Genomic DNA, 12,278 nt, shown 5'->3' with positions numbered 1-12,278 from the left:
ATGAGGATTTAGGGATTGAAGTCCTTACCTGCAAGTTTCAAATGCCAGGCCACCACCAAGACCAGAACTACATTCTGAATCAGACCCACTTTCTGTGTGCTTCCCAAAGCCGTTGGTGACTCCTGCCAAGGACGGACACACACACACATACACACACAAACACACAGTGAGCTATGATGCAGAAATTAAAATTCCCAACACACACCACTAGTTAAGGGCAGAGTGGAGGGAGATGGTAGCAGCTATTCAGGTGAGCTTAGTGACCAGGGCTACACTGTGCAGTAACTGGATATATCTTGACGAGGTGGGGAATTTTTTTTTTCTTAAAAAAGTGAAGGTTTTGACCAGTAAATAGGAATTTTCATTTTTCTCCCCCAAATATTCACCCTCCTACATTTCACTTTAAAGAGAAGAAACACTCTATATAGGCTATTATTTGAATGGAAAGGCAAAAACAAAACAAAACAAAACAAAAACAACAAAGCTTTTCCATCCTCACAATTCTCACATGAGTCCAAGCTCTGCTTCTCATTTCAAGCCTAGAGGATCATCAGGGAGCTTTTTATGTTCTTCTAGGAACCCACCCTCTTTGCTATTCCAAATAAACATTCATACCCCTATTCAACATGTCAAGTCTCATTCTTTTGGGAGAGAGGCAGCTGGGAGTTAGAAAGAAGCTGGGAAAAGAAAGGCTATGGAACATCCAACAAAGTTAGAAAGACAAAGAACACAGGTGTTCCAATAAAATGATGTCCTGTACTATAACTATAATACACCTCTAGTGGACTGAAAGTTAGAATTTCCAAGTTCTAATCCCAGTTCTGGCTTAAACCAATATGGGTTAAGTTCTTAGACTTCTTCTCTCAATGTTGGTTCCTCCATCTGTGAAACAGAAAGAATACCTTATCTTGTAAGGACCTGATTAAGTATGAATGAGAAGAGATCTATTTATAGCAGGGAGTTCTTTGGGAGGAACTGAAAACTTTATCAGGTCATATCAGATCAAGGAAAATGATCTCAGCAGCTCAAGTGCCTGATAACAGAACCCAAAGGTAATTTGAATGGCAATACAATGAAAAGGCATGGCCACTTAAGTTCTGGCAGACACACAACTATCTGTCCACAAAGTCACATTTTTCATACATCAACTTGTGGCCAAAAGACTCCAGTTGTCATTTGGTGTCTATAAAGTATCTTAATAACTGTGTTTTTCTGTCCTGTATGTTGAATGAGAATAACATTGGTAGTGTCCATATAAAGCATTATTATTCTTAATTCTACCACTCACTGGCATAAATCAGGCTAGGAAATGAGCAGAATCTAAAAATGTCATACTGCCCATCATCCATATGTATCCAGTGTCCCTCTGAAAGGACCTTCAGTTTAATAGTCATTCCTCTAAAGTCAATTCCCTTTTGCTGATGATTGGTCTCAATGGTCAGCAAATTCTACAAAGACTGTGCACATTTATACAATTCTGGACAAAGAAATGATAGGTATAGTTGGGAGAGGAGGAAAACAGGTGAAGGACACACCATCTGGTTGACGTGGAGACAGTGGGGGGAGTCCCAAACAACCTCTGGAAGGATTTAAGAACACAATCCAAGGGGAAAGAGTGTCTTGTAGCCATTCCCCAGTCCCACAAAAATCCCACCCTAAAAATCTAAGGCTTTCCCCAAAAACCATGAAATGTAAGCTTCTCAAACTGGCTACTAGGGCTTTCAGTGACTTTGAATCTAACACCTATGGTTTGTACACTCTACGCACTTTCTCTTTCAGCTTCAGGATCTTTAGCTTATAAAGGCAGGATAATAACATTTGCACTACTCTTACCTCAAAGGGAAATGAGGAAAATGCTTGACCTTGAGGGGCTAAAAGAGAGCTAGGTGACAGGGGGTAATTGATTAAATCTCCAGAGACAAATTCCCCCCCAAAATAGGAAGGAAAGAGATAGGAAAGACCAAGAAAGGATTCAGTTCTGTCAGTATCCAGGAAAGGGAAAGGATAGAATAGATCAAGAATTAACTCTACCAGCCAAGCAACACCTCCAGGATACAAATCACTAATCAGGTCCCATCCTATTCATCCACTCTTGCTGGAATTATTCCCTAATAGCTCATACTCCAGTCAGCCCCCATTTCATCACTGCCTTTGCCACACAACCATGCTCATTCTCACCCCCAGAAGCCTAGAAAGCACTACACCCACACAAATGCTACCCATCCTTGGAGGCCCAGCTCAAGTCTCACCTCCTCCACAAGTGTTCTCTATCTGCTCAATATCGTCACTCCCCTTTCACCTAATGCATCTAAACTACGAACACATCTGTACCACTCATTTGGCACATAACACACACTATCCTATATCATCATCTTACTGTTTCATGTCCATACATCTTGGCTACCAACAAACTAGCTATTAGATTTGAGTTCCCATATTGTAAATATGTATTTCTCTGTAGTCCCCACTGTGCCTAGGTCAGCACTGGACACAGATGAGGGAAACAACAAATAACTGCTGGTTGACTGATTGAATCTCTTGGTTACTGGTGGCATCTAAAACCAATTTGGGTTAACTGACCCTCAAACAACTGGCTTCCACAGGGATTATTAAGGAAGTAAGGGACTACTGGAGTGTACTGAGCCTGCCCCCAAGGATAGTACAACTGGCCAGCTGGCAAGCAGAAGCAGACATTAAGACACTCCTTATTCCCTGAAGCACAAGCAGCAGCAAGCGGAGCCACAGGTTAGGTCACCTGTCTCTTCCACCTGCCGAGGGGATTTCTCCCCATCACTCTCGCTGCAACTCCTGCTTCGTGGTCGTTTCCGAGTTTGCCTCTCTCCTTCTGTGCTGGCTGGAGAGGCAGGCAGGTCCATCAGACTGTGGTCCTCTCCATTCTCAAGGGCTCCATCAGGGCTTCTTTGAAGTTTGACCCCATTCTTTGCCTTTTTGAAGAGGATGGAAGTACGACGGCCCACACCACTAAGGTGGGGTAGAGTGGACATCTCAAGGGCTGGAAGGGACAGTCTGTTAAGGCCATTATCACTCAGCAGATGCTGGAAAGGCTGGCTCCCTCGCTGTGATGGCACCTTCTCCAAGAGCTCATCCTCCAACTTCCCATATTTTGAAAGTCGAATCGGGATTTTGCTCTCACTGATGGGTTTCAAAGTTGGAGGGTCCTGGAGGGAATCCAAATCAGATAGGGAAGGTGCTGGCCCCGTAGGCTCCAGAGTCGGGGGATGAGGAGGCTTGGTATCATCTGCTAGAAAGAAAAAGAATCTGCTTGAACATTTTAGAAAGAATCACCCTCCCTCCACTAAAAGAAAAAAACAAGAACTCCTTGATTCATTAACCCAAAGGAGTGACAGCACACAATTTTCTAAGACAACTGAGTCTCAGAAATCATCCTAAAATATAGAGTATGGGGGAATGAAGAACTTTTTAAGTATATCAACTAAGCTTGTTGTAGTTCTGATATCACACAGTGAATTTCCTCCGATCTGATCCAAGTGCTTTCTTATCTGCGATTCCATTTTGCTTGAGACCACCCATGTGAGGAAGGAGGAGGAGAGTTAAAGATTCCCATTTTATAGATGCTGAAACAGGTTAAAGTGACTCATCCAGGCTCACAAAGAAAGTCGGTGGAATCAAAACTAGAGCCTCTCGACTCCCAAATCCAAAGCTTTCAGTAAGCTTCAGGCTACCACTATCATTCTCTCAGACCTAGTTTGACCCCTGCCCATCTGAGACAGCAGCAGATCCCAAAGAAACTAATGTTCATGATACCAGTTCATTCAGCACTGAGTGACAAACACTCTCAAAACCCAAATTCAGACTGAATCCCCAGATGTGTCAACAAGACGCCTCTCCCAACTGGGGAAAAGAAATGGAAAGCAGCTCTATTCACTAAATACCTAAGGTCTCTAAGCACGGTCTTCCTAAAAGCAACTTGCAAACTAGATTCTTCTGGATAGGGTCTACAAAGTATTAGATTTAAAAATGAACTTGGAGACAATCCAACCCAACCTCCTCATTATACAGAGGAAGTACAGAAGCCTAGAGAAGGGAAGTGACTTGTCCAGGTCCCGGAGCAGGTAAGTGACACAGTCAGGACTAGAACTCAGGTGTCCTCGCTTAGATTCACAGGATCACAGAATTAGAACATCAAAGGACCTTCAAAGGATCATCTAGTGCAACCTACACATTTTATAGATGAGGCAACTGAGGTCAAGAGAGTGACTTGTCCAAGATCACGCCGAGTTCTAAGCAGCAGAGGTGGGATTTGGGTGTGTTTCTCTGACACTGAATCTGGCACACTATCTGCCCCAGTCTCTCTACACTACGCTGAGCTTCCTCACCAGCCTTTTACCTCCACATCAAAACCTGTTCGCAGGTCCTAGACACACAAACGGGCATAGGGCATAAAGAACTATTGACAACAGCTTCAGATGTTACTCTACCAGGGATCCTGGCAATTCAACCAGTGCCAAAGCCTCAAGAAAAGAGGCTCTAATGGTGGACTCACAGGCATCCACCCACCAACTAGGAAATCTGAGGGCATTGTCTGGGCCTTCTCTGCCAGAAACCATAACAACGACTTGACTCTGCCTGTGCACACCTCTCACCTTTCTCCCCATCCTCCTCTTCCTCTCCATGCAGGGCCTTCTCCACCACGTCCACCTCCTCCCGGAGCCCTGGTGGCAACTCCCCATTGGGCACCATCTTGTTTGGCTGTTGCTGTGCCAGTTTTTGCCGGAGGGCGTTGATCTCCCGCCGCAGCAGGCGGACACGGCGGGTCCGAGCCCCACTGGATCTCATCGTGCTCACCAGGTCCAGCTTTTCCAGAAGCTCCTTCAGCTGCACCTCCAGGGATAGGTGAGCCCGGTTCTCTGGGAGGAGGATGTTGTCCACTGCCAGGGAGAAGGGAGGACAGAGGGGGCTGAAGGACCAGCACAGCCGAGGGCAAGGGGAAGGAGCTGAGTCCTCTGGATGAAATACACTCTCCTGAAATGCCTGGGACCGGAGCTTCTAGCAGAGTCATTGTAGAACCTCAGCCCTGGCAATACCACTGCACAGAGGGGAGCCAATTGGGCAAGATCAGAATGTGGGAAGCATCTGCAGGAATCGGCTCACAGTCAGGAATGGGCTTCTTGGAAGGGGTCAGAGGCAGAAATTTCCTTGCCTGTGTGACTGACTGCTACAGCAGAGCAGAAAGCCCTGAGGATCAATGCTCTGAGCACAGGTGATTCAGTGTTTCTGTTACCAACCTACTCACCCCAAAAAAAACTGACAGACACCAGCATGCAAGCCCCATACACCAACCACACAGGGGAGGAAAGCCCAAGAAGAGGAGCAGCCTTAGGAGAGGCTTCAACTCCCTAAGCCAGTTTTCCAAAGTGTTCCTGCTGTCCCTGTACCTTTTGAAATGAGCTAAGTGCATTGAGCTTTCGATCTTGAAGAGGTTCCTGTTCTGCAAAGGGCAAGCCCTAGCCAGGGCCCTCCCCACCCTGAAACCAAGACACACAGTGTATATAACCAATTCTGTTTCCACATGTGCCCCATCATCCTGCTGGCTTTTAATGTCCCCAAGAATATTTTCTGGCCCTTTGCCTCTACCAGTGATAGCCCAGCCCAGCCCAGCTGCTTAGCCACTAGCTTCCCCGCCACCCCAAGCTTCTCACCGTCCTCCCAGGAGAAGCGATAAAAGTCCTCCATTTTGGGTGACTCAGGTAGGTGGGTTCCCACCTCATGGTCATAGCCGATGCTCTCCACCTGCCGCCGGGCATGCCGAAGGACAGCCCCTCCCAGGTCCCTCAAGCGGACAGCTGCTCGGTGGAAAATTGTGTCTTTAGCATTGTACTTCATACAGTTGGTAACTATAAGATTAAAGTCCTCCTCAAATTCCTCCAAGGTGTGGTACAGATGGGACTCCAGCTTCAGCCTCATGGTGGAAAAATCCATTGGCTTGGATATGAATTCCAGGTAATCTGGAACCTAAACATATAAAACCTGTACAATTACAAAAACCATTTACTAGCCAAACAGAGTGCACCCTTCACCGGCACTCTTAGTTGCCCCTTCCACCTAACTCTACTAAGCTTACTGGTGGCTCCTTGCCCCTACCCTTCTACCCCCCCCCCCATTCCCACCCGGCACCATTGCAGAGCCCGCATCATTCAGCCCACTCCATTTTCAGCTATCCACTCTGTATGGTATGGCCATTCACCAAAGTAACAACTTCTCACCCTCTTGGAATAAGAGTCCTGGCCCCCCTCCCCACCTAATCCTACCCCTAAGACTCCTTAAAAACTATGTGGCATTTAGCCTGAAAGTTCTCAAAGGTGTTAGGCTCCTGCCCATCAGTGACACTACCACAGACAGGCTGGCAGAAACAGGTAAAGGGGGAGGGGGGGAAGGGAAACTTGCCTCACTCAGGTTGACAGGTTCAGCAAAGATTTGGGCTGGATCTTTCTCCTGTAAAAGATCCAGAGTTGTGCGCAACAAGACATTGAAAGGTGTCAGCTCCAACTCCATTGCAGCCTGTTGGACCTTGACCTAGTAAGTTCAGAGGAAGGAAAAAAGGGAACGAGTGGGAGTTTGCATGCTCTTTTCTTACACTCTCCCCCCCCCCCCCAATAAACACTTTTCATTAAGCTGATTGTGCTACCCCAGTAAAATCAACACTGGGTAGATACTGACAAAAACCTGCAGCAAGGATGGTACAATCACCAGCCCCTTGTACACAATGGTGAAAAGGCTGGCAGGGCATAGCACAGCTTGGAAATGGAAGCCTTCTTGACCCCATCACTCATCCAAAATGAGGGGTATTTCCTATATACCACGTCTTAACCAGTGGTGAGGAACAGTGAGGATGGATGGCCGAGAGCATGTGTACCAGGAGCCTTATGAAGGATGGCTCAACCCAATAATGAAAGTCCCAAGTTGGTCCTCCTGGTTCCAGAAACTGAGAGTAGGCTGTGCTGCCCAGTCTAAGAGGCACACACTTGGAGCTACAGCTCTCAAGAGAAAAGTCACCCTTTCCCCCAACCCTGTTGAACCCCACCACTGTTAGATTGGTCTAAACATGACCTCAGAGAAAACAGATGCAAGTATTGTGCCCCCTCTGCCTCTGAGGCTCAGCAGGCCACCTACATTGCTTCATAATCAAAGAGACCAGCTTTGGATCATCAGTGTTTATCCAAATGTTTATAGAATACCTCAGCATTCTGGGGGATTACAGGATAGATTAAGAAAGTTCCTACCATCAAGGAGCTTTGAATATCACTGGACAAAGAGAGCATCAAATAACAAACACAAGTAATGAATGGCCAAGTGAGTAACATGGATAGTAATGTGCTACAGAAATCTGGATGGACCACAGAATCCAGATTGGGGAGAATTAGCTTGGAACACCTGTAGGTCCAGGCCTGGCCTACTATACTTACGGGCCCAAATAAAGCCAAACCATTACAACTCAAAGAAGCACTATATTCAGCAAGAATGTTATTCACACCACAATCCTGACACCTCTAGAGAAGGAATAAAAGGCCAACACATGAGTTACACATGTGCTAAAGCCAAAGGCCTCAGAAAAATGTGGGCTCCCTATCTCTAGCTGTTGTTGGGTGGTCATAGAGTGAATTCAGATGGCACTCAATGGCCTTTGGGATTTAGTGATTCTGTTCCTGGCTTTTCTCTGTACCAACATATGGAATCTTAGGGGAAGGAAGCTGTTCCTTCTTACCTGCTCCCTCTTGAGCTTCTCTCTCTTTCGGATCAGCTCAATCAGCAGTCGAGCCCGCTCCAGGTCATGTCGGAGCTTCTGCCAGTACTTGAGCTCTTCCTTTACAGCACTGGTTTTCTCGTCCTGTTCCTTCTAGGAAACAAAGGGAGGAGCTGGGGGGGGATGTGGGAAACACATGCCTTCTGTAGACATCAACCTCCTCCCTAGACCTTGGCAGAAAAATTCCCTTCTCCTTTCTCATCCGCTGTATTCAGCTATAGTCAGTGTCAAATCTTCAAGTCTGGCCTAAAAAGGCTATAGAATGGAAAAGAATGTTATGCCCAAAGGCTGCTAAGTGCTTCCACTGTAGTTATGAATTTTTTATCACCATACAAGAGACACCTTTGAAGAGAAACATAGGAGTTGCCTCTAAGACCACCAAATGGCAGCTGTGTCATTAATATGACCAGGGACAGAGAGGGGAGTCATTTTCCCCAAGTGGAGATTAGACTAGGTTGTTCTCTTATTAAGCACATTGGAGTTTGGGTTTGTTTTTTTTTAGAAGAGTAGAAGGGGTGTAGGATGCTAAAAAAAAGCATCAAAAGATCATCAGAAAATGATGGGCTTCATCAAGGAAGGTTTCAAAGAACCAATGAGTTGGTTCTTACAGGGTAATAATAGACATGAAATTGCAAAAAAAAAAAAAAGAAACAACTAGACAAGAGGCATGGAATTAAGAACCAAGGACGAGGTTAGAAAGAAATAAAATCAGTAGATAGAGGTCTTTGAATGCCAAGCTGAGGTGTTAGTATAGAGTAGTAGAAAAAGCACTGAACTTAAGAGTCAAAAGACTTAATTGCCTATGACTCTGATCAAGTCATTTTCCTTTCTGGGTCTCCTCTGTAAAATGAGGGATTTTTTGAGACATTCTAACATTCCAGAATATTCTGACATGCAAGTAACCTCTCTAGATTCTGGACAGGGAATAGTGAAAATGATTTCTGAATCAGCCTATGGCAGCTATATTTAATTAAGGCTCCCCTAAAGTAGCAAAGAACCTGAAATCAAAAAATATTCCTAAGAAGCCACTAGAGTAATGGTAACAAGGTCTTGGGATGGGATAGGAATGGAAAGAATGGAAATGATGAAACAAACCTAACATGCTATAAATGGAGGAATCGATTAGATTTAGTAAATGACTGAAGGGGAAAACACACAAAGAATGAAAAAAGAAAAACCAAGCAGAGAGGCATTGATATAGAGGGAAGAGTGCTGGAATGAGTGGTGTTGGTCATGAGTTCTGATTCCAAGTGATTCCTGTGTGATCTTAGATAAAACGCTTCATTTCTCTGGATCTGAGTTTCCTACTCTGTAAATGAGGAAATTCCCCTAGGTGAAATTCAAGGTCCCTTCCAACTCCACATCTGAGGACCTACCATGAAAACTCAGTACAGTGGAGGGGACCTTGACAGGGTTGAGAAAATTCTATTTCAAATTTTCAATTTTAATTTTCAAAAAGTGTAGAGGGATAAGCAACAATAGAAATATCCTATAGTAAACTGGAGATAGTGGGGCAAGAAAGAAAACACAAAGTCAGGGCTGGGAAGGTGGCAGTATTTGGAGTTCTAAACATATGATGCGGATGAGATTGTTGAGCCAAAGAGGATTAAGAGGAGGAAAGAAGGAACCACAGTGAATGCACAATTAAAAGGAAGCATCATCAATAAAAGGAGTTGTCAAGGAGGTAGGAAAACCAGGAGATCATGTTACAGAAATGAGGGAAGAGATGGCAACATAGCATTAAATAAAGCTAGTACTGGTTCATCCAAAGAAGAGGGTCATTGTGACCTTATAGAAAGCAATTTCAGTTGGGTGGAAGTAAGAAGCTAAATTGAAAGCTCCTAAAAGAGAGATTAAACATAGAGAAGTATGGTTACAAATAGGGGGAGTAGGGGGAGTTGGGCAGCAACCAGAAGGGGCAATAAAATCAATGAAAGTTTCTTCACTATCATGGCATATGGTTGAGATTCTCAAGGTTTTCAGAACCAATATCCCCTTAGTTTTTCAGTAAATATTCCTGTACTCCCCTATGCAATATTAAAGAAAAAAAATCTGGAGTTTTCTATACATGTGTACATGAAAATATGAAAGAAAGTGATTAATTTTTCTTTTGGGGTATATAAAAATTTTTGTAACTTAATTCACTGGCAATCAATTTGGAGTTTTGTAAATATTTCAATAAGATAATAGTTATTTGCCAAATACTACCTGTACCCCTGCCTGAGAGCACACATATCATCCAGGGCCTAAGGAAAGGAATAAGTAAAAAGGGAAAAACTTTGACATTGAGAAGGAATGACCACAAGACTACATATCATATAAGTCCATTTTTTTTCTCCCCTCCCCCTAAAGTTTCCAAGCTCAATGTCCCACTTCTCTATGTTTCTGCTGCCTTACAAGGCCTGCTAACTCAGTTTTTAGTCCTGCCCTTGAAGCTTATCCCCCACCAAACCTGCCTTGGCCTCTGGGGAGGGTGCTGCCAGCTGGAAGAGGCATCCATATGGTTGCCTAAAGGGCAACAGTACAAACTGATCAGCTTCCTAATTACTGACTATGAATCCCTAGGGCAAGAGTCTACCCTGTGGGCTGCCACACTTTAGCAGTATAGGGGCTAACCACATGTGCTTCCACCACCCCATACCATATGTCTGGATATGCTTCCATTTTTTCCCCTTAACTCTTCACCCACCTGCTCGGCATTTCTTTGGGACTGAAGGTGTGAGTGTAAGCGCCGGATGAGTGGAACACCATTCCTTGCTTGTCGTTTCAGGAGCCAGTAGTTATGAAGTCGCTGCATGAATTGGTTCTTCTTCTGTAGGGAAAGCCCACTACAAATCTTGTTCAACCTTGGGGAGAGTAGAGACAGGGAGCAGGAAGCAAGATAGACTAGTATTCAGAGTTGGAGGGGAGTCTGGGTCAGGGCACCCAAGTCCCCATCCTGACCTTGGTCTCCTACTACATATGGTAGAACAGAGACAAGAAGAGGACTTGTTGAATCACCAAACCGTTCATTCCAGAGAAAGATTTGAAATGATAATAGCAAAGTCAAGTATCCAAAGTATCCAAAATCTAAGTATCTTAGATTTTTACTACCAGAATTCAACCTAAGTCTTCTCAATGTCCCACAATGGAACCACAACTGGAAGCGTTCCTATTGACATTAACTCTTCAGTGCTCTGAGGAAGGCTGAGCAAGGAGGAAGCTTAGTACACCCAATGTCTTACGGTTATTAAATGCTTCATAAATGCTTGCTGACTGAGTAACTAAACTATGAGCAGGTCCTGATATCCCTGAAGAATGCAACAAAGGGAGTAGGTAGAGGTAGTGGGCTACAAGAAAATAATGGCACTACCCCTACCTCCTATTGTTAATGACACATAGAGGAAATACAGAATACTTTTTTTTAAACCTTACCCTCTGTCTCAGAATCAAAATTAAAGCAAAGGAGTGGTAAGGGCTAGGAGAAGGGGGTTAAGTGACATGCCCAGGGTCACATAGCTAAGAAGTTTCTGAGGCCAAATCTGAACTCAGGACTCCCTACCCCTAGGCCTGGCACTCTATACACGGAGTCACCTAACTCCATAACTCTTTAAGGTTTAAGGAAGTGCTTTCCTCAAAACAACCCTATGAGACAGAGAAAACAGATATTCAAGTCCCCAGGACAAAAATGGATTAAAGAAGCTATGTGACTTATCATGGTCACTCAGTGTCAGAGTTAGGATTTGAACCCATGTCTCCTGATCTCAAGGCTAGCATCCTATCTCCTATACTATAATATCTTGTAACACAGGAAAATTGAAAGTTAAACCAATGGTAGTATCATTTGGGCTACGTGGGACCCCCTTAGAGACATCCTAATGTTTGGAGTTCTTAATAATAACATTGGAGTAATTTTGCCTAATTTTGATCCAGTGAAAAAAATTGAGGTCTAAAAGCATATTAGTGACTCTAGAAACCTCATTAAGGTCTTCCTTTCTTCTACAAAGTAAGAAGCCCAAGTCTTAGCCTCCAGATTCAAACTAATAATTTTTAGGGAAAGAACACTGACCTAGAGCAAGCTGGCCCTCCTAAAATGAAGAATAAGATGGCCAGTTTTTACAAGATGGCAAATGGCAAAAATGAAGCATTTACATAGGTCTAAACCGTGCAAGGTGTTCTTTTTCATCCAGGTTTTTCCCACTTCAAAACCCACCCAAACCTGCCATGGTACTAAAAAAACAACAAAAAACAACTTTGAAATCTAGACCCCCAATATTTAGACCACTCCCAACTCTACAACTTGCAGCAAATACTACTCTTATTCTCACACTCTCTCTGAACCAATTGCCCACAAGGATCCCAAAAGAATGCAAAGGTTGGGTGAAAGAAAGCATGCTTAAAGGAAAAAGAAGTATAACAACTCTGGAAATATGAGCCAAAATCTGAGCCTGCCTGCTCACTCCTGTACTGCAGCAAGCAGCATAAAGGAGATGTGAACCCCAAAGGAATAAAATAG

At 44.2% G+C, this 12,278-nt stretch overlaps 1 protein-coding gene across 7 annotated transcripts in view; it reads right to left on the bottom strand.

Moving 5' to 3' along the window:
- Nucleotides 1-12,278, bottom strand: part of BRPF3 (bromodomain and PHD finger containing 3) — a 34,380-nt gene that overhangs the window by 16,242 nt on the left and 5,860 nt on the right. Inside the window, exons 3-9 of one of the 7 annotated variants that reach the window (XM_007483772.3) lie at nt 10,473-10,629; nt 7,745-7,876; nt 6,427-6,555; nt 5,682-5,994; nt 4,626-4,910; nt 2,756-3,262; nt 29-122 (exon numbers count right to left, since the gene is read on the bottom strand). In XM_007483772.3, the coding sequence (XP_007483834.1) occupies nt 29-122; nt 2,756-3,262; nt 4,626-4,910; nt 5,682-5,994; nt 6,427-6,555; nt 7,745-7,876; nt 10,473-10,629 (1,617 nt within the window). The remainder of the gene's footprint in view (nt 1-28; nt 123-2,755; nt 3,263-4,625; nt 4,911-5,681; nt 5,995-6,426; nt 6,556-7,744; nt 7,877-10,472; nt 10,630-12,278) is intronic. The other 6 variants (XM_001378743.4, XM_007483773.3, XM_056818126.1 and 3 more) reach the window with 6 other exon arrangements.

Source organism: Monodelphis domestica, chromosome 2 (genome assembly GCF_027887165.1).
Source record: "Monodelphis domestica isolate mMonDom1 chromosome 2, mMonDom1.pri, whole genome shotgun sequence".
NCBI classification, from domain to species: domain Eukaryota; kingdom Metazoa; phylum Chordata; class Mammalia; order Didelphimorphia; family Didelphidae; genus Monodelphis; species Monodelphis domestica.
Note: the sequence above shows the minus strand (reverse complement) of the source record. Positions and strands in the feature narration are given on the sequence as shown.